The sequence below is a fragment of the Phocoena phocoena genome, chromosome 13, assembly GCF_963924675.1.
Source record: "Phocoena phocoena chromosome 13, mPhoPho1.1, whole genome shotgun sequence".
Classification (NCBI taxonomy): Eukaryota; Metazoa; Chordata; class Mammalia; order Artiodactyla; family Phocoenidae; genus Phocoena; species Phocoena phocoena.
In genome coordinates, this window is record NC_089231.1 from 27,749,386 (window position 1) to 27,772,339 (window position 22,954).

A 22,954-nucleotide genomic window follows, 5' to 3' on the forward strand; every position below is an offset into this window, starting at 1 on the left:
TATAGCGCCATTCTCTTCTGTGACGAAAGCCCGTCAGTTTTCCTTCTAAGAATTCCTCAGAGAGGAAGGTGCAACAGGATATGAGACCTGGGGACTGTGTTTCCAAGGTGGAAGTGAAAGGCCATTCAGGTACTTCTGTTTTTGTCACCTCCAGGATGATCTTTAGGAAGGTGCCCTAGATGAGAGTGCACGACTTTGTTTGTCCAGGGACTAAATAGGATTTTTTCACCTCATCGACCACTTTGAGAGACTTCAGCTTTCTGATGGGCCCTGTTAGGGTTTAAGGCCAAAGTGCTTATTAAAAGGTGGCAGAATATTTTCTTCTCCCACAGTTAAGGAGAACACCAGGGAGAAGAGGGCATGGACGTTGAGAGAACACCATCCCCAAGGTTCAGATTCTATCCTCAGATTGTCATCAGTTTTGAACACGGGAAACAGCAATAAAGTGATGGTGTGGGACAACAAAGCCGATGACAAGCTAAAGGGAGTTTGGGGCTGCTATTTTAGTGGCGTTTTAAGGCAGTCACTTAGGGTGGGAGAAAAATTTTAGACCCTGAACAGACTTTATCTCTAAGTCACTTTCCAACTCCACAACTCACTATCGGGAAGACTTCTAGTTGTATCTGCAGCCATAGCCATCTTTCTCTCTCACTAATTCCAGTCATAAGTCTGCTCTCCAGTGGGGCTCATTCATCCTTCTGGGCCACTTGTGCATTTGTTTGGATATGGACACTTTTCTAGTGCATTGCATTCCTTGAAAAATTGTATCGTAAGATGGATAAAGTGTATGGAGACTGTGCAGTTATGTTTTTCTGCTTAGTGTGTTTGTAATAACTGGGAATGTTTATGTGAGAAAAGGCAGGGAGAAATAAGAACGCTTTGTTTTGGGACAAATAAACAGAGTGAGAAAAATGAGGTGTAGCTAAAAGAAGGGGCTAGCTGGAAGATACAAGGGTTATTAGTTTGCAAAATAGCAGAACTTTCCACCTACATATATACATATAGAATATGATCCATGATCCCATGCTGTTGTGGCTAGGGGCTGGGGTACCATGACTTCACTCTAAGTCCCATTCCTTCTTGAGTGGCTGGAGTGAGCCCAGTGAGATACACTTCCATGAAGGCGACAGTGAGCAAGAAAATCCCCAGGGCCACTTCACCTTAAAAGGAGGCTTATTTTTTTTTAATTTTTTTTTTTTTTTTTTTTGTGATACGTGAGCCTCTCACTGTTGTGGCCTATCCCGTTGCGGAGCACAGGCTCCAGATGCGCAGGCTCAGTGGCCATGGCTCATGGGCCCAGCCACTCTGCAGCATGTGGGATCTTCCCGGACCGGAGCACGAACCTGTGTCCCCTGCATTGGCAGGCGGACTCTCAACCACTGCACCACCAGGGAAGCCCTAAAAGGAGGCTTATTAAGGAAGTGTAGGATGGGGGTGAACTAAAACCATGGGCAAGGGCGAGCTATAAGGGAGGAGGAGCCATGGGTTATGAGGGAAAAGAGCGGGGAGACTGGGAGAAGGATGAAAAATGAGTTTGGTCTTCTCCACAGAAACTGTGAGGTAAGAAATGTGTCTTGTTTTAAGCTGCTAAATTTGTGGTATTTTGTTCATCAGCGGTGGAACACTAAATCAATGTGTTTAATGTCTGTCTCCTCTGTTAAGACTCTTAAGTCTGGGACAATATCTGTCTTGTACTGTTGAATCACCAACATCTAATGCAATGCCTTGGCCCATAGTTTATGTGCAGTAAGTATGTGTTGATTGAAGAATGGATGAAAAAGGAGGTGATCAGGAGCCACAGTTTGAATCCTTCCTTTATGTATTCATATTTCTAATTACCATACTTTAAAGAATGACTGGTATTCTTATGAGAAAGGGACCATAACTCCCATATTATTGTTGGGAGAAATGAAGCATAAAGAATTTTGGGGGCTTCCCTGGTGGTGCAGTGGTTGAGAGCCCGCCTGCTGATGCAGGGGGCACGGGTTCGTGCCCCGGTCCGGGAAGATCCCACATGCCGCGGAGCGGCTGGGCCCGTGAGCCATGGCCCCTGAGCCTGCGCGTCTGGAGCCTGTGCTCCGCAACGGGAGAGGCCACAACAGCGAGAGGCCCGCGTACCGCAAAAAAAAAAAAAAAAAAAAAGAATTTTGGCATCTGGCTCCACCCAGGTAGACAGTGAAGCATTTATGATGCTTGTGCCTGGGACTGAAAGGGTAAGAGAGAGGAAACTGGACTGAAGAAGTCTTGATCTTTTGGTGTCTTCTCAAGCTCCCAGGCAAAGATCAGACCATAGGCTATCAGTTAAGATGTGGGCTGGGAGAAACATACAATGGCATTATAATAAGGTTATACAGCCAATTTCCAGAACCGAAATTATAGATGTGCTTTTTTTTTTAAGCACCCTGAAGCGGGCCCTTGACGTCTTCAAGCTACGTAAGTGATTCTTTAAAAATGTATTTGCTGTCTTTGGCAAGCTATGTGTCTGTCATCAAAGGTGAGTTTTAATTTGAACAGCAATCTCATACTGGGTGAAAAAAAAAAAAAATCAGAGCAACTCCTAAGGTGAGGAATAGCCCTTCAGAGTTGAAATGAGCTGGAGAACCGTCCACACTTGCACGTTGTGATGTACATTTGACTTAGTTAGGGCAGTGGTTCTCACACTGGAAGCTCAGGGTGAGGCCCTGGCACTGATCTTCCAGGGGTCCTGTCCAGTTCTAGTATTCCCTGGGCCTGTTACTCAGAATTTAAGACTTTAAGTCCTTCTGTTCTTCATGCTTCCAAGCTAAGGACTTTAATGTGGCACAGTATGTGCTTAACATGTTTCTTTAGCTAGTTGAGTGGTTCTAGACATCTTTCCGTTTCAGTTCATGCAGATCTGTCTCACTCTTACATTTAAAATATTTTTATTCTACAAAATACCACATTTCCTCCAGAAAGGTGATACTGATGTTTTCCCCACCAACAATGCTGTTTTTCCCCATGCTTGCCAATACCAAGAATTTTTACACTTTAAAAATTTTGCCAAACTGAAAGGTAAAAAGTGATAGTTTTCAGGGTTTTAAAGCTTTGTGTTTTTTCAGTCGTTTTAAGGCTGAATACATTTTCAAATGTTTACTGGCTATTTGGCCAATCTTTTTAAAAATTTCATGGTTTTTAACCATTTAAAAAATACTGGAGTATATATATTTATTTTGATTTGTGAAAGCCCTTAGTTACATAAATTGAAAATATTTTTTCCAGTTTGCCATGTACCTTCTAACCTCGTTCAAGGTTATTTGACACACACGCGAGTTTAAAATTTTTTCTTAGGTCAGATCTGTCAGTCTTTCTAGCTTTAATGCCATCTTCAGTTTGTTTTCTTAGAACAAGAAAGGTAAGCATTTCGGTTTTTCTATTAAAATAGTAAGCCATGCTTATTACAAAGAAAATAAAAGGAAAAACACCAATAATCTTTCTATCCAGAGATAAATTTCTTACGGGCTCATGAGATTTTAGAGATGGAAAGAACCTTAGAGTCATGTAATGAGAAATAGGATCGAATTTGAAATTGTAATGGGTTTAGTAATGTGTGCTGGCATGCAAGCTCCATGAGCTTCTCCCTGGCCCTGGGCATATACTAGGTTAGTAGCAGTTAGTGGTAGGAAGCTAAGCTAAAGGTTTGCCAGCTCGGTCTTGGTGGCCAGGGCAATGCTGGGCACATGGAGGGGCTCAATAAATGTTGGTGACCAAGTGAAGCAGGTTAACTTTACCACTTGCCCTAGCATTTTGTATGTATTTAAACTTTTTGTATAGTTTCTTTGGTTTGAATTCAGACATGTGTAGATCTTGTTTATTTTTTTAAATTCTTTTTGCAGAAATAGACAGTGTGGCACAAAGTCACATTCAGCTTGCACAGACTCTAAGAGAAGAGGCCAGGAAGATGGAAGAATTCAGGGAAAAGCAAAAGTTACAGCGAAAAAAGGTCGGGTTTACGTATGTGTTAAGATGTTGCCGTTCTTCCAGGCTTGTTTGTTCATTAAACTCCTTGACCCATTTCCTACCCTCAAGCACCCACACTCTTCTTTTAACCTATGAGATTATTTACTGGGAACCATACGGGCACTCAGTCTAGATGGTGATGCCTCTGTGCCCATTTGCACGTTAGGGCAGTTCTTTTTTAATTGCTGTAAGAGTCAGGGATCCAGCCTGCTTTCCTCTTCTTTTTATATCTGCTGCCACTGTTTAAACTATGACTGGAAAGGGGAACCCCTCTGTCTTCATAAGGGTCTAGCATGTGCTACCAAGGTGGTAGGCTCTCAGACCATACTCCTCCTCCTGGACAAGGCAGTAAGGGGAGGATAAGAAGTGGAGGGGACCCATGTTCTCCCTGGAGACCATAATGTCGTCCAACCACCCTATTTTACAAATAGGGAAACTGAGGCCCTGGGAAATTCAAGTCTTTTTGGCCTCAAAGCAGATGTTTACAGGCTCTTTTTCATTTATAGGGTTTATTCTGGCCAATTATATGGAAGGAGATGGGAGTGAACAAGAGTTAATAAAACTGGTAAACATTTGGGAAGTTATAGGCATCAAGAAAAGAAGTCCAGATTTATATTAAAGTGTTCCTTAGACTAGACCACTGTTCTGACTTCCTTCTGTTTTGTTCCTTAAAGACTTGTACATTCAGGTTGGCCTGGCAGCCAGATAGGGCCCTTCCAGAACTTTTACATTTAATTAATTAATTATTTAAATTTGTTGGCCACACCAGAAGCACGGAGTCTTAACCTCTGGACTGCCAAGGAAGTCCCAAGAACTTTTTTTAACATCTGGTCTCCAGGGTGTGAATGAACTTCACGTGGGGGATAAGCTCTTCCCTATTTGGCATCCAAACATTCCCACCCAGATCTCTCCATACAGCTCTGCATGGACTTTTTGGACATCTTTCTTCATCTTGGCCCTTTAGTGTCTGGAAGTCTGCAGTGTGTATTCAGTAAACAGCTGGCTCTACTCCTACCTCAATCTCAGCAACTTTGCCTGTGGTTCTAAATCAGAGTCTAATTCCAGCTTCCTTTGTGGCCACTTGGCATTCAGAGTGGGTGGCAGTATCTTAAGAGCCTGACTGCCTTACATATATTGTTATTTCATGAGCCGCTCTTAACTGCTATACCTCTTATAGGAAGGAAGGGTAGAAACCAACAGTTAAGGAACATCATGTCAGGTGTTTTCACACAAACTCAAGCTTCATGTATGAGGTTTGAGGGGGTGCATCTGACCTAAAGTACTTTTCAGAGCAAAAATAATATGTATATTACACCCATCTACTGGACGGTCAAACTCTTTTTGGCTGACATTGTCAGCCCTGCCTGCCTCTCCAAAGGATTTACAATTTTTCAGAAGCAAAATGCCTTAGACAACCGGAGTCTCTGCACACATGATTTCCCCTAAGAGGAGAAGAGGGTCATTTCCTCACATTCTTAAGTGCCCTCGGTTGCCTTAGTTATTTCAGGGAGAGTTTTGTTAATTTTGCAAGGCTTCTGAAACTTCCCTTCCTAGCAGGTTACAAAGACCAAGTTCTCACAGCTAGAAGAACTGTTCTGAATTCTCTTAAGCAACAGAGGCGCCTGGGCTCCTTCCACCACTGTCATCCAAATTCCCTATATTGTGTGCTCTCAAGAGCAGGAAAACACCTTCTGAGCTTTCTTTGCAGAGTCCGAAGTTCATTAATAAATTTGTAATTACTTGTGTCGCAATGAACTCTGGGTTGTTCCACTTCTGTACTGATACCTTTTTTTTAAAAAAAGCAAACTTTTGGAGAAAATGTGTTAGTGTTAACTTCTCATTTTCACTGGTCAAACCCTGCATGCGCTGGTCTCTCACTTAATTAAGCCATTTCCAGGAAATCCATCAGTCAGTTTCTTTTAGCAAACTGGGACGGGGGAGGTACAGATGGAATGGCTGGTAGAAGTTTTGGTGAACTCACTTACAGAACTACTGTTTTCTGAGGGTGGTAACCAATGCGGCCATGGCCATCTCTCCCACACAGCATAGAGCATGGCTAGAGAGACTGACGTGACAGTAATCATGACAAAGTGTGATGAGCCTTAAAAGGTAGGGAAGTGAAGGTGCCAGCTGAACATGAAGTGGGGACACTTAACCTAATTTATAGGTCTGGGGAGGCCTTCTGGAGGCAGCGACCTTGAAGCTAAAGCCAGCAGAGTGAAAGGCAGTGTGGGTGAGGGCAGAGTGAGAGGAGTCTCTCACCCCTGGAGGTTGGCAGGCAGAGAGGGATCTTCAGAGCCACTCTCAGGAGGCTTGACATTTTAGGTGCTGGAGTTCCTTCCCAGCCCAGAACGTCCTAAGCCTGACAAAGGCAGCATGTGGTCAGTCATCCTCTCCTTTGGCGCCCATATTAAGATAGGGACGATCACAGCAGAATGTTCTGCCTGTGTCGAGAGCAGTCTCCAAAGGGAACCTCTTTGGTCACGTAAGTTTTCACTTCTAGTTTTCAGAGTACAGTCTGAATGTATGTAGCCAAACAGACCACTCAGCAGCTCTGTCAGTAATTTACTGCAGGGTCACTTGGGTCATTTATAAATCTCTTCTTCCTTTTCCCCTCCCTCTTGCTTCTCCCCACTTGATAGCATAGAGGATTGTGTTTTTGCACTATTTTGTGTTATTGATAACAAAACATAATCAAATTTCAACTGGAGTTGGTCTAAGCAGAAAGAATGAGTCCTAGAAGAAAAACTTCCCCAAGGAGTCCTGAAAGAGGGGACTTCCCTGGCAGTCCATTGGTAAAGACTCTGCACTTCCACTGCAGGGGACACGGGTTCGATCCCTGGTTGGGAAACTAAGATCCCACGTACTGCATGGTGCGGTCAAAAAAAAGGAGTCCTGAAAGAGAACTCGTGACTTTCTGGGGTCACTATGAATAGGCCACCCTACAAGTGAGTATGGACATGAGGAGACTTAAATCAAGGTGGTATAGCAGACAGAGCTGGACTGGGTGTCACTGAGTGGCCTTGAGCAATATCACCTCATGGGCCCTGGGGATCATACCTGTCAGATGAGAGCTGGACTGCTGCTTTCTAAGATCCTGCCGACATACAAGTGCCAGGAATCTTTGAAGGCAGAGAGAAGAATGGTATGAAGTAGAACTTTGTAGACACGCGAGAGGTGCTTGAAGCAGGTGTTATGTAGAACTTGGAGATAAGGAGGCCTGGTTTGGGCCATAAACTATAAATTAATAGCAGCTCCCAAACAGGAAGAATGGCAGTGTGTATATTCGGAGTAGGAAGGACCATGGATGGACCGACATTGCTAACTGATCTGCTCTGTGGAGCCTGGGAAAATCAGGGTTTATTATTATGAATAAACCCTGCCCCTCCTGGCAGAGGCACATAGATGCTCACGTGAGCCACACAGCTCCCTGTCTTTGATGGCAGGGAGCTGCCCATGCGTCTTTCCCTGTCGGGTCACGTTGGAGCCCTGTCTGTTCTCCATGTCCTTGGAGCCTCCTTGGGACCATTAGCTACCTCCTGATCCCTCAATTTCATCTGGGCTGGAAGATGGCTGTTCTGTTCCCTGAGGGTCCCTTGGGGCTCCCCCAAGGGAGTTTCGTGTATTCCACAAAGTTCATATTTGAAGTGAGACCATCCCAAACCTTCCATCCAGATATCTTGAAAATCCATCCATGTTTGTGTGCTATGGTAACAGACAAAAACTTAGTTTTCCAGAAGAAAGAGAAATCTTTTAATATCATTTTCAACATTATTTTGGATTATATAATTTTGTATAAGAGCAATGCCATAGCTCATTTTGAATTATTGCATTTCTTGGCCTTTTTGGTTTAAAGAGCTATCATAAGGATAATGATAGTTTTGGATAATGATTAGGAACAAGGGCACAGGAGTCTGGCTGTGCCCAAATCCCAACTCTGCTACTTGTTGAGAGTATTACCTTGGGTGAGTTAATCCATCTCAGTTTACTGTCAAGAAAATGGGGACGAGTACTCACAGTCGTTGTGATGCATGAGAGTTGCTTAGCACATAATAGTGCTTAATAAATGGGAGCTACTATTATGTCTGAGAGCTACATTTTTATTATTAGCTCCATTATTTTGACTAATAAAAGTATTAACATCACAGCCACAACAAAGAAGTTGCTCCCAAGTGCAACTTGAAGAGTAGCTTACCTTTCCTAGATTAGATGGGGTAAAGAGTAGGGGAACAACTTCTTTTAGCTGTCCCACAAGCACTTCTTCCCTTCATACTGCTTGGGCTCCTTGCTGGTGAAGGACATGCCATTGACAGATACCACAGAAGTGAATGTTTCTGAGTCTTTAACTGTGCTGACATAGGCTTACAGAATAAAGACCCCTCTTAAAATATAAATGGTGCTTTAACAAAGTTTTAAAATCTAAGTTCCTTGATTCCAGATTTACTGATGAGGATACTCTAAGATGATCAGTGATTCTCAGTAGTGGCTAGTGGCCACCCAGGTTCAAAGGTGGGCAAATTGTTCAGCTTTTCTGTGCTGCAGTCTCCTTACTTGTGAAATGGGAGTAATAATAAATAGCACATCTACCCTCTGGGTTGTGTGAGGACTAATTGAGATAAGCCACGTTGAACACTGAGCCCTCAAGATAAGCTGGTGTTAACAATTGGTTTTGATTATTAATAGCGCCTGTTCTCTCTGCACAGACGGAGCTTATAATGGATGCTGCCCATAAACAAAAGAGCTTACAATTCAAGAAAACCATGGATGTGAGTCTCACTATGTTGCCTTTTTTTTTTGTAATGGTGATATTTTCTGATATCCTGTGCTATGTATCAACATATTCCTGAAAATAACATTAGTGCAGTGTTTTAGGGAAAACAGCCTTTGGTGGTTTGAATTTCTATTTAAGGCCTTGGAAAGGTTGAGGATGAAATCAGACAGAAGAAATACAATGATGTTATCTTTCTGGCAACCTGGGAAGGTATAGCAAGTCAACTTAAATATTTCAGACCAGGACATGTATACTTTATGATGTCTTTTATCTTGTTGGGTTTGATCTTCTTCCCTGTTAAGACTGTTTTGAATCTTCTTCCCTGTTAAGACTGTTTTGAATCTTGATTTCTTACCTATTTTTATTGAGTTTTAAGATATCTGCAAATAGTAAAAGCCTCCTTTACTTTAAGTAATTTATTTTAAAAATGCTTAACAAGATAGAACTAAGAGAAGTTGCTGGGGACCTCACTCTAGCTTTTCATGAATCTCTTAAAAATGAAACTCTGTTACTGGAACATCTGTGACTCCATCTTTGTACAGAAGTATCATCATGATATTCTATGACTATGACATCATATCTGGTAACTTGGTCAAAAAAGAAAATGTCACCAATGTTGATGGCGTATTCAGTCTGTTTTGCATATTTTATTCTTTGATGCAGAGCACCTGAAAAGCGATTGATAAATAGGGAATGATGTCAGTGTAATGCAGAAATGGTGTTGGTTGATATATGATTGCTCCCAGAACTTTTATGTTTTGAGCAATCTGGGGAAATCTCTCTCACAATTACAGAGAAAGCCTTATTGAAATATAATTTTCCTATTTCCTCTACCTATGTTTAGAGCCATAACAGTGTTAAAATTTTTGCTTCAACTGTCAAAAGTAATTTAGAAAACTCAGAAGAGAAAGAAAGACTATTGTATTTACTGATTTTTTGCTTGGTGTGTGTTTTTTCTTGTGCTGTTCTAAGGTTTCTTCTTTTATAATTCTCTTTTGCTTGGAGAACTTCTTTAACCATTCTTCAGGGTAGGTCTGCTAGTGATAACTACTCTTAGTTTTCCTTTAGTGATTTCCTCTTCATTCTTAAAGGATATCTTCACTGGGTATAGGATTGTGTGTTGACAGTTCTTTTCTTTCAGTACTTGAAAAATGTTGTGCCACTTCCTCGTGACCTCCATAGTTTCTGATAAGAAAGCTGCTGTAATTCAAACTGATTTTATCTTATGGATAAGGTGTCATTTCTGCTTTAAGATACGATATTTTCTTTTTTTAGTTCTCAGAAGTTCACCTCTGTGTCTTGTCATGGATTTCTTTGGCTTTATCTTGTTAGGGGTTTGATCAGCTTCTGGAATCTGTAGGTTTATATCTTTTGCCAAATTTGGAAAGTTTTCAGCTATTCTTTCTTTCTTTTTTTTAAACTTTTTATTTTATATTGGAGTATAGCCAATTAACAATGTTGGGATAGTTTCAGGTGCACAGCAAAGGGACTCAGCCATACATATACATGTATCCATTCTTCCCCAAGCTCCCCTCCCATCCAGGCTGCCACATAACATTGAGCAGAGTTCCCTGTGCTATACAGTAGGTCCTTGTTGGTTATCCATTTTATTTTCTTAAAAAATATTTATTTATTTAGGCTGCGCCAGGTCTTGGTTGCAGCATGTGGAATCTTCATTGCAGCATGCAGGATCTTTAGTTGTGGCATGTGGACTCTTAGTTGCAGCATGCATGTGGGCTCTAGTTCCCCAACCAGGGATTGAACCCAGGCCCCCTGCACTGGGAGCGAGGAGTCTTACCCCCTGGACTACCAGGGAAGTCCCAGTTATCCATTTTAAATATAGCAGTGTGTTCATGTTGATCCCAAACTCCCTAACTATCCTTCCCCCCTGGTAACCATAAGTTCATTCTCTAAGTCTGTGAGTCTGTTTCTATTTTCATTTGTATCATTTCTTTTTAGATTCCGCATGTAAGGGATATCATATAATATTTCTCTTTCTCTGTCTGACTTACTCACTTAGTATGACAATCTCTAGGTCCATCCATGTTGCTGCAAATGGCATTATTTCATTCTTTTCATCAGTCATTATTTCTTCAAGTACTTTTTCAGCCCACCTTTCTCTCCTAGGATTCCAAGGACATGAACGTTAGATCTTTTGTTATGGTGCCAAAGGTTCATGAGGTCCTGTTCATTTTTTTTTCAGCCTATTTGCTCTGTGTTTTTCAGACCAGGTAAATTCTATTGTACTATCTTCCAGTTCACCAATTCTTTCTTCTATCTCTTCCATTCATACATCCATCCTTTCATTTAGTATATTTTTCAGTTCTAAAATTTCCATTTGGTTCTGGTTTATATCTTCTGTTTCTTTGCTGAGCTTTTCTTTTTCTTTGCTAAGACTATCTATTTTTTCATGTTTCAAGTGTGTTTGCAAATGTTTATTGAATATTTTTATGATGCCTGCCTTAAAATCTTTGTCAGATAATTGTAACATCTCTGTCTTCTTGGTGTTGACATCTATTGATGGTCTTTATTCATGCAGTTTGAGATCCTCCTGGTTCTTGGTATGATAAGTGATATTCAGTTGATTTTGGACATTTTAGGTATTCTGTTGCAAGACTCTGGATCTTATTTAAACCTTCTATTTTAGCTGGCTTCCTCTGACACCACTCGAGCAACTGAGGTGAAGTGCCACCACATAACTGCTATGAGGGGTTCCAGGCCAGGTTCCCCACCTTGGCCTCCACTGACACCATAGGGTCAGTGTGGCCTTGTTACTACTGGGGGTTGATTAAAGTTCTGAATCCCCATTAGACTTCCTCTGACACCACTGCAGCAGGGAGGGGGTGTACCTCATTACTGCCAGCTGGGGGTAGTGGAAGTCCAGGCTCCCCACAGAGTCTCCACTAGCTCTGTGTGTGGGGCTTGTGGGGCTTTGTTACCTCCTGGTGGGGATGAAGGTCCCAGTCCCCTATTGGTCCTTCTCTGATACCACCTCAGCAGGGGAGTTGGGAACTGCATTATAGCCTGGTGAGGGTGGAAGTCTAGACTCCCCACTTGGCCTTTGCTGGATGTGTGGTGGGCGGGAGGGGGGCATGGTTTCTTTATGTGGTGTTTGGCTGCTCTACCACGTGGAGGCTTCTGTCCTGCTGTGCTGCCCCTTTTCTGGTCTTTTGGCTAGAGAGGGGAGGTTTTCATTGGGGCTTTTTTTATTTGTTTATGCCCACTGGCATTTCTTGGTTATCTGCTGCTTTGGCATTCATTCTGTGATATAAGAGGCCCAAAGAAAACCCAGGGTACTCACTTCTAGGTTTCTGTCTGAGATCAAGGACATCAGCTAATCTGCCTTCTTCTCTCCACCTTTCAGAATCTTATGTTTGTTTTATGTAGAATGTCCAGGGGTTTTAGTTATACTTGTATGGAGGAATAAGGTAGAGTACATCTGCTCCATTTTCTCTGGAGCCCATATAACCTTTTAAAATGATATTTTACGATATGCTTTTAGAGCCATAAATATGATCATAGCCCATCAATCTTATGCTAAGAATCTAAGACTCTATCTTTAGGAAATCATCCAAAATAAGAAAAACAAAATGCACTACCATGTTCACTACCTACAATGTACATGATTTAGTGACAAAAATGGAGAAAGATTAAATTGTGTAACCTTTAAAAATATTATTATGAGGACTATGTAACAACAGAGAAAAAGTGCTTAATATGTCATATTAAAAAAATAATGCACGAAAGAGAAAGATTGATAACTGACATTAAAATTTAAGACATTTTGGGACTTCCCTGGTGGTCCCGTGGCTAAGACTGAGCACTCCCAGTGCAGGGGGGCCCAGGTTTGATCCCTGGTCAGGGAACTAGATCCCACATGCCACAACTAAGAGTTCTCAGGCCACAATTAAGAGTTCGCAAGCTGCAACTAAAAAATCATGTGTGCGGCAACTAAGACCCAGTGCAGTCAAAAAAAAAGTATAAAAAAATTTAAGACTTCTTTAGAGCAAAAGAAAAAAATATCATCTTATACGTGATAACAAATGGGAAAAAATATTAGTAACTTATATAATTTATAACTAGTTAGTGTTCCTAGTATAGACTGAACTCTTAAAAATCAATTAAAATGAAGAATGCTCCAAAAAAAATGTAGGTAAAAGACATGAAGTAGAAATGACATATCACCTTAGTAATGAAATAAATACAAATAAAACAAGGCATATGCCAACATTCTCAACTCTAGTATTAGAAAAGTTTAAAAACATTGTCTTATTTTGGTGTTGGTAAGAGCATGAGGCCATATACCCTCACGTACATGTTTATAGGAGTATGAATTAGTGAAAACAATTACACTTCTAGGAATCTGACCTGTAAATTCACACTACCCAAAATAAAAATCAGAGTATTTTTATGTTATACAAAATGGGAGATAAGGTAAATGTCCACCAGTAGAGATTGGTTAAGAAAATTATGGCATTTATATATGTATGTGTATGTATTTACAACCATTAAAAGTGTTCAGCTACAGCAAAGCAAAGGAAACCAGAAACAAAAAGAAAAGATAATCCATAGAATGGGAGAAAATACTTGCAAATGAAGTGACCAAAAAGGGATTAATCTCCAAAATATTCAAACAGCTCATACAGCTCAATAACAAAAAAAACAACCCAGTCATAAAATGGGCAGAAGATCTAAATAGAAGAAGACATACAGGTGGCCAGAAAGCTCATGAAAAGATGCTCAACATCACTAATTATTAGAGAAATGCAAGCCAAAACTACAATGAGGTATCACTTCACACCAGTCAGAATGGCCATCATCAAAAAATCTACAAACAATAAATGCTGGAGAGGGCTTCCCTGGTGGCGCAGTGGTTGAGAGTCTGCCTGCCGATGCAGGGAACACGAGTTCGTGCTCCGGTCTGGGAAGATCCCACATGCCACAGAGCAGCTAGGCCCGTGAGCCGTGGCCGCTGAGCCTGCGTGTCCAGAGCCTGTGCTCCACAACGGGAGAGGCCACGACAGTGAGAGGCCCGCGTACCCACCCACCAAAAAAAAAAAGAAAAAAAAATTGCTGGAGAAGATGTGGAGAAAAAAAGGAATCCTCCCACACTGTTGGTGGGAATGTATGTATGGAGGTTCCTTAAAAAACTAAAAATAGAACTACCATATCATCCAGCAATCCCACTCCTGGGCATATATCTGGAGAAAACCATAATTTGAAAAGATACATGCACCCCAATATTCATTGTAGCACTATTTACAATAGCCAGGACATGGAAACAACCAAATGTCCATCAGTAGAGGAATGGATAAAAAAGATGTGGTACATATATACAATGGAATATTACTCAGCCATAAAAAAGAACTAAATAATGCCATTTGCAGCAACATGGATGGACCTAGAGATTGTCATACTGAGTGAAGTAAGTCAGACACAGAAAGACAAATATATGATATTGCTTGTATGTGGAATCTAAAAAAAGGGCACAAATGAACTTATTTACAAAACAGAAACAGACTTAACAGATATTGAAAACAAACTTATGATTACCAACAGGGAGAGGAGGGGAGGGATAAATTGGAAGATTGGGATTGACATATACACACTACTATATATAAAATAGATAACTAATAAGGACCTACTGTATGGCACGGGGAACTCTACTCAATACTCTGTAATGACCTATATGGGAAAAGAATCTAAAAAATAGTGGATATACATGTATATTTATAACTGATTCACTTTGCTGTACAACAGAAACTAATACAACATTGTAAATCAACAATACTCCAATAAAAATTTTTTTAAAAAGTGTTCAGCTGCAGGCTTCATGCTTGATACAGAGAAGTGTCTATAAGATATTGTTGCATAAGAAAAGAATTGTTGCATGAATATCTTATGTGCTTGTAATTAAGAAAAGTTATGAACTTTTGTTTCTGTGTGTGTAGCAGAGAGAATTATAAGGTTGTTTACTGAAAGGTTAACCCCAACTGAACTGCAAGGGATGCTGAGAAATGTAGGAAAGCACGTGAGATATTTGGTGAGCACAAACCATCTCTGCAAAGGTGTCTTGATTCTTAGTCAAGCATTTTTTGGGGGGAGTATCATTTTTATTTATGAGCCAACTGATTCACAGCTTTGCTTTGTTTGAATAAGTTAAGTCTTTGCTTCAAGAGTTGAAACAGAAAATTATTTGATTCACTAACTGTAGTTTGTGAACTATTTTCACACTGCTGATAGTCATGGTAGCACAGGAGAGACCACGGCCTACTTTTAAACTGGCTAAAACAGAATTCTATAAATCAAGAAGGAACATGACTACCCTTGAGCTACAGAAATGATGGGATCGATGCCCTCCCCACTGTCCACATGCTATGAGGAGGCATGTTAGAATACTGAAACATAGTTATAGTTACCAGGACCAAGCGATTGCATCTAAGTTCTGAGGGTTATGAATATTACATATTCACGTCCTATAGTTACATAAGTGTTTGATTTTGCCTATTTCAAATTCCATCTTTTGTTTCAGTAAATTTTTAAAGCTCATGTACTTTGTTTTTGCCAAATAGGAGTCGTTACTTCCTTGATCAGGTTGCCACTACATACATGATTTGGAAAAGGTCTGGAGAGACCTTCCAAAGATGGACAAGAAAGAGCATGTCCTCTGAGTGCCCCCAGTCTAGTGGTGATCAGAGCCCTAATCAGTGAGCCCTCTTCTCTCCTGGGCGTGGGGGGCTAGGGTCACCGTCTGCTTATCTGTTTTGATCCTCTTTTGGCTCATAACTACAAAGGCAAAGAAGAACTACGAGCAGAAATGCCGAGACAAAGATGAAGCAGAGCAGGCTGTCCACCGGAGTGCCAATGTGGTGAACCCGAAGCAACAAGAAAAGGTACCTGGGAGAGCAGACAGCCTGAAAAATCCGAGATTTACATATATCAAGCTAAAGCCAATTAATAGTCTTAATAAAAAAATGGACTTGCACTCTGAGCTCCTGGCAATACCCTCCTTCAGGCAATTAGAGTCCTCGGAGCCAGAAAAACCCTTGTCCTATTTTGGGGGTCGGGGAAGAGCTAGAGGAGCATAGCCACAGGGGAGGGGGTTCTGATGTTTTCATCTTTTTTTCAAAACTCAGCTCATGTATTCTTTATAGCTAGGCTGCCTCCTGCTTGGGTGTTTTATAAATTTAATTTTATAAAATCTGAATATAAGATTGTCAGCAATCAGAAGGTAGGGAGGGATATGTTTTTAGGAAGATGTAGGGCAAGATGCTTGATGGCTATTTTCCAATGGTGTTAAGATTAGAGGGCAAGTTGAATGATTAACTCATGAGAGAAATATAGGTTAGACTTGAACTACAACTTGTCTCTTCTCAGTCATTGCTTTAAAATCTGTTTTGCCTTTAGAAGCCTAGCCCAGCATTCCTGACCTCTTTTTTGTTTGTTTGTTTTTGTTTCTGTTTTGTCCTCACAGCTTTTTGTGAAACTGGCAACTTCAAAGACTGCAGTAGAAGACTCAGGTGATGGGTCTGCTCCCAGGGATGGGGGAGGATTGTGGTGGGGCTTATGTTATCCTAAATCTGTCTGAGAAAGGCGGTTTTATATAGCATACAATAGTGAATATATACATATACAGTAGGATTAACAAGGTATGAGAAGGGAAGGAGGGGGAAACAGGGAAGGAAGAGAGGGGGGAAGGGAGGGTATATGGGAACCTGGGAGAGCGGGAGGAAGCAAATGAGGCAGCGGTTTCTGGCCTTGGCTGCCTTAGGTCTTGCCGCCTGACAGGTGACTGAATGGTGGGGGTGGGGGGGAGAGGGGGGGTCAAGTGGCAGCTGCTTTGTGACCAGGTGCTCACTCCGATTTATTGGGAACATCTATCTTAAAACCCCTTTTCAGCCCTGATAACTCTTCTCTGCTGTGAAAGAAACAACCAAGTCATGAGGCCTTGTCATCACTGAAGTCTAAAATCCAAACCAAGTGTTTGCAAAGGCTTCTAATTCCCAGCCACAGTTTCTTGCCGGAGACAAGCCTCTCACAGCCATGGCTGCTTAAGTTTCTAAATCCAAAACTGAAGTAACTTGGTAGTTCACTTTTCTGCACCCCTCATTGTTTAATTTTCCTGAAAATGGTAAGAGGTGGAAGGAAACCCTGGCTGAGGTTCCTTGTCAGCTTTCACTTTTCCTTCCTTGGAGCATTTCTGGCTAATTGCTTGGTTTTTCTTTATAAGGAATGTGATGCCCACCTTGCTTATTTTTCATGGGTCTGCGAGCCCCCTCCCATCCAGTTTCCAGACCCAGGCCCCTCCCCTCCATTGCAGACAAGGCGTACATGCTGCACATCAACACTCTGGATAAGATCCGTGAAGAGTGGCAGAGCGAACACATCAAGGCCTGCGAGGTACCTGGAACCCGAAGGGCGGGTCTTCCTTCCTCTACTTCTGTAGAATTACTTGAGGGCAAATTAGAAATCTGGAATTTAAGTGGAGAGTGGAAGGAATTGGAATGCTTTCCCCCAAACCTTGTCTTTCTGCTTCTTCCCGATCCTGACCATGCTGTCCCACTCTGTTCATGGCCTTGCTCTGATGTTTGATTCGCACGGGTATGAAGCAGCTGAATCAATTAACAGTTGATTCATTGATTTCCTATCGAGAGCCTCACCTGTACTTGCTCTGTGACAGGGGAATGCAGATGGCAGGAGGGCTGACCTAGAGTTTTTTATTCTCACACCTTTTGTTTCACCATTGCCCCCCTCATTTTCAGCACATGCCTCACAATGACCCAGAGAAAATAAAGACACAACCTGGAAACTTCCTCAAGTTTCTGTTACCCTGTCTACACATTTTCCTTACCAGTGGTTCTCAAAGGGAGGTCCTAGGACCTGTACAAACATCATTGCCTTGTTAGATGCAGATCTTGTTAGGGATGCAGAGATGCAGGTTCTCAGACCAACTCCAGGCCTCTGGAATCAGAAACCCTGGGCATGGGCGCAGCAGTCTCCATGTTAATAAGTCCTGCAGGTGACTCTGCTGTGAATTCAAGCACGAGAACTACTGATCTTCACCACCCTCCCTTCTCCTGTGATAGTGGTAAAGGGCTGCTCTGCCACCACTGGGCTCAGGATCCTCCAGCTGGCTTTCCCCACCCCCTTGCACACAGCTCCCTTTCACAGTGGACTTTTATTATCATTCACACCTCAGCTCCTTCCAGCTTTCAAGCCTGCCACTGCTGCTTCTCCCTTCTCTTTACAGCCAGGCTTCCTGGGGGAGCTGCCTCCACATCCTCATTGTCCTGCCTGTCCCAGTGGCTGTGTCTGGGGTCTGCTCCCCTGCAGCTGTTCTCCCAGAGGAACCAGTGGTCCCCTTGGTGTGAGGTCCAGCGTGCCTTTGCAGTTTCTAATTTTATTTGACCGGTCTTTAGCACCTGAAACTGTGGGTCCCTCCTAAAACACTCTTTTCTGCTTTACTTCCTTAATTCCACAATCTAATGGAAAAGCCTGAAATAAGAGCATTTTTATATGGTTTTAAAACATGCAAAGCAATATCATATACATCTTATGGATACATACATATTGTCAAAATCTGCATAAGAATGATAAAATTTAGGATAATGGTTATCTCTGGGGGAGGAGGAACATGGTAGAGACTGAAGAAAGCACACAGAGGCTTTAACAGAATCTGAAGCAAATATGGCCAAAAGTTTTGACAAAGCTGGGTGGTTGGTATGTGAGTCTTCCTAATATCACTCTCTATGATTCTGTCTACGTGAAATAGTCTATAATAAAAATAATGTAATATTCATATGTAGTACTTATATACTGTATATGAATAATAAAATATTTATAGATGAAATAGTGTATTTGCTTCAGAATACTCCAGGGAGTAGGTGCGTTGGTAGGGAAATAGGTAAAACAGTCAGTTGTGAGTGGATAAGTGTTTCAGCTGGTGATGGGTACATGGGGATTCATTATGCTATTCTCTCTCCTCTTGTATATGTATACAGTTTTACATTATAAGAAGCTTTAAAATGTAATAGTTTTGTAGTCAACCTTTAAAAAATACATTAATATATAACATCCACTGTTGAATACTATAGCATCCACTTTATAGAATAGTTTGATTTTCCATAAGTTGTATTTGCTTATATCCAAAAACTATTGTTCAGGCAGTGACTTTTTAAACAACTTTTTTATTAAGGAAATTTCAAACATACACAAGGATAAAAGACAAGTGCAAGGGCTCCCATGTACTCATCAACTAGCTTCAACAATTGTGACCATCTTGCCAGTTGAATTCATTCATTCTGGGAGGGGGTGAGAAGGAGGACAACTCTTTGAATTGGAGGCTCTGGCAGGCTGCCCAGGTACAGATGCCCATTAGGCAGTTGGAAATGTGAGCTGGAATTCAGGTTAGAACATTGACGTTTAGGTTCATCATCACCTCTTACCTCCAGAACTATATCCAGTCCTATTTGTGTTAATATGTTATTAGAATCATTTGCATTCTTTGCCTGAGTAAGAGTTTATGAGCTTCCTTGGTGGTGGGTGGGAGTACACTAAATGAGACAATAAGCTTACAGATAATTCAAGGTTGAAATTGTTTCTTAAGTCATAGCCAGTCTAGACAAATGGCCCCTTTCTCTGCATATGTACATGTAGTTTTGTTTCTATAGGTGTTTGAGACTCAAGAATGTGAACGAATAAACTTCTTTCGGAATGCACTGTGGTTACACATGAATCAGCTGTCACAACAATGTGTCACAAGCGATAACGTAAGTCAGAGGCATCCACGGAGGATGCTTTGCATGTTAGATTCATTAGAGTGGAAGGAACCATAAACATTTATTAGTTCACCCCCCTCATTTGAGGCCCAGGTAGGTACAGTGACTGGCCCAAGGCCACACGGTGAGTATGGACCCAGATAAACACCTAACCTGCCTGACTCTTGTTTCACTTTAGCACTATGACTTTCTCTCTAAGAAATAAAGGGTCAGAGCAGGAGAGCAGAGAAGGGAGACCCAAACGCAGTTTAATTTATGGAAAACAGAGATGTCACAAAATGAATGTGAGTCCCAGAGACTGCTCCGGTCTGAAATGGGGTCACTCCAGGACAGCACCAAGGGCTAGCAGACTGAGCCATGCCCAGGCTAACGGTCACTCCAGAGCTCAGGATTTACTTCAGCAGTGTTCCAGGGCCATTAGTGATCCAGATTTAACTTGTACACAGCAATTGTCATGGGTTCCCAGGTCTCAGGGGGACATGAATCAAATTATCACCACTTTCTTTCCTAAGAAATAGCCACCCTCGCTTAGATGGGACATTCACTTTAGAAGAATAATTAAACACCCAGAAAACAAGTAGGATTGACTGGAAGAACTTTTCTCCAATTGTCTTTGCATTTGTGTGTAGAATTGGTCATGGGACTTGGTATCTATTTTCTTTGTCCCATCAGTAGTTTAAAACATAAAAAATCTTTCCACCAAGGTTTCTGTGCTGCTACAAAAAAGAAAATCTATATTTTTTTGTCATCTTTAAAAAAAATTTAAATGCAGATATGCATCAGAGAAATCCCTTTATTTGAGTCCAGGACTTGGGAATGTCTTCTTTTTTCTTTTCAAAGCAAAATTTGGAAAACAGCCATTCATCAAACCTCCTATTTTAATAAGCTGTGTCACCATTTTTATGGACATGTACCTCTACCTTGATTTATCTTCTTTTTGTTAGATGTATGAAGAAGTCCGTAAGAGTTTAGAAGTGTGCAGCATTGAGAAGGACATTGAGTACTTTGTGAATCAACGCAAAACTGGACAGACTCCACCAGGTGAATGGAGCTGTAGGGTGGGGGGTTAATTAAGCAATTCTATTAGTCTTTCTTGTCACAGGTCATTGAGAATGGAAGTCATCAGCCTCTTAATGTTTTATGTCTTGATGATTCCCTAGCACCCATCATGTACGAGAATTTCTACTGCCCCCAGAAGAATGCTGCCCCACCAGGAAAGGCTACGGGGTCTGACTTGGCAAGGTAATATCCAGCTTTCTTTCACATGTAGAAAAGTACTTTTGGGGATTTCCCTGGTGGACCAGTGGTTAAGACTTTGTTCTTCCAGTGCAGGGGGCGTGGGTTCGATCCCTGGTAAGGGAACTAAGATCCCACATGCCACAGTGTGGCAAAAAAAAAAAAAAAAAAAAGAAAAGTACTTCTAAAGAACATTTTTATTTTTAGTGTTCCAATTCTAATATGGACGTATTAGAATCAGAACATATCTCTACCATTGCATTTGCTTAGTGAGTGCTAGGTTTTTGGAAATAGCATTTTTAGGACAAATGTTAAATGGGTTGTACTAGTCATAGTTCGAGGGGGATTGTATCATGCTTGAGTGTAATTATTATTACTCATGCATGAATCCTATACCTTTCTTGTAGAAAGCAAGAGTTGGAAAACTCTGGCCCCCTGTGAGTCAAGTCTGACCTACCTGTTTTGGTGGGGCCTGCAAGTTAAGAATAGTTTTCATGTTTTTAAATGGTTGAAAAGAATTGAAAGGATACTATTTTGTGACATGCGAAAATTACATGAAATGCAAACATCAGTGTTCATATGTAGAGCTTTGTTAGAAGATGACTGCACTCATCTGTTTCCATTCTGTCTACGGCTGCTTTCTCATTGGAGCTGAGTAGTGATGAGATAGAAATGCTGTGTGGCCAGAAAAGCCTAAATCGTTTGCTATCTGGCCCTTTACAGAAAAAGTTTGCTGCCTTGATATAAAGGATCCTGAGGGAAGAGAAACTTCTGTTTCACATACAGTCACCTCGGAGTCTAAGCTGTTGAATTTTCAGTCCAGTTTTTGAAAAGATAAGGGAGTGTTTGAGGGGGTGTGCAAGTTCATCACCACTGTTTAAGAATGCCAAGCGCTGCTCAAAGCAGTAACTTTGAGTTAGTTCCTTTAACCCTGACAGCAAGGTAGGAACTGTTTGACTTTCCATTTTTTTATCAAGGCGATCAGGAACTCTTGCCCACATGACTGAGATTTCTGGGCTGTGGGGCAGGGCTCTGTGCGTCCTGCTCCCCAGAATAATGTAATGTCTGCAGCCTGGATCCAGGAGGTCAGCGCTGCAGAGCTTTTGCTTCCTCTGAACTTTTCTTAACCCTCCAGAGCAGAAACCCGATCTGATTAGCATGCAGTGTTTGTAGAGTGAAGTAGAAAATTAGAAAGATAACAAGAACTTATCTGAAAGATTTTGGTTTTCATTTCTTACAGGAGAAGACCTCTCCCAATTCCTAAAAGTTTACCAGGTAAAGACTGTTTGAAATCTTAGGTCAGGTTTTATTTAAGGTTGAGTAGCTAGAATTTTGAAATAAAAGGAAAGAAGGGAATAAATAGAATCAAATTTCCAAGAGAATGAATGTATTATTAGAAACTATAATACTGTTTGTCACAGAGTGGAATTTGGTAATTCGTGGTCTATTTTATAGCTTATCCAAGAGAATTCAGCTACTCAAGTACCAAAAGAAACTTATAAGGCATTCTTACTAAGAGATTATTTCAACTTGGACCATGAGAACAGCAAAACTGAGATACAGTTTCCTTTGGATTACACAGAAATGTAATTTATAGAAGATATCTGGAAACATGTAACCTAATATTATGTATTTTGTACACTGCCTATAATTGGATCTTTCACTGAGCACCCTGGTCTCTTTTTCTCTCTGAACTCCTATGATACCTCTGGGAGAACCACACACTTAGTGCTTTTTGTTAATTTGTATTCCCTGGATAATTACAAGATCCTTGAGGGCAGGTACTTTGTTTTCTCCTGAATCAGTCACAAAACATAACACAGTATTGGGCACATAGTAGGTGCTCAACAAATACCTATTATTTGAATAAAAGAAAGATATGTCTATCTATGTTCAAAGGAAGAGGGAAGAGACATCTTGGGCTGCATTTAGCATCTTGGCAAAAATTTAGTGACTGAAAAATTTAGTGGCTGAAATTACATCTTTGAACTAGATAAGGATTTAAGTTAATTGATTTCTTGTTACCTTATAATTACCAGTTGGTACTGTGGGACTTACTTTTGTCCATTTTTGAAGGTGATTTTACTGTGGGGACTGCTATCTGGCCATGGTTGAAAAATGGCAAAGAAATCATAATAGGGATTTCCAATATGTTTTCTGACTTGTAGTTATGACTGTTATTTGTAGGTTT

At 41.1% G+C, this 22,954-nt stretch overlaps 1 protein-coding gene across 1 annotated transcript in view; it reads left to right on the forward strand.

Annotated features, from left to right (window-relative positions):
* The window catches only part of PSTPIP2 (proline-serine-threonine phosphatase interacting protein 2), an 84,827-nt gene that overhangs the window by 58,643 nt on the left and 3,230 nt on the right, over positions 1-22,954 (forward strand). Inside the window, exons 4-13 of the mRNA XM_065889859.1 lie at positions 2,399-2,433; positions 3,855-3,961; positions 8,682-8,744; positions 15,544-15,642; positions 16,224-16,269; positions 17,070-17,149; positions 19,420-19,518; positions 20,472-20,568; positions 20,688-20,769; positions 22,004-22,038. Coding sequence (XP_065745931.1) covers positions 2,399-2,433; positions 3,855-3,961; positions 8,682-8,744; positions 15,544-15,642; positions 16,224-16,269; positions 17,070-17,149; positions 19,420-19,518; positions 20,472-20,568; positions 20,688-20,769; positions 22,004-22,038 — 743 coding nt within the window. The remainder of the gene's footprint in view (positions 1-2,398; positions 2,434-3,854; positions 3,962-8,681; positions 8,745-15,543; positions 15,643-16,223; positions 16,270-17,069; positions 17,150-19,419; positions 19,519-20,471; positions 20,569-20,687; positions 20,770-22,003; positions 22,039-22,954) is intronic.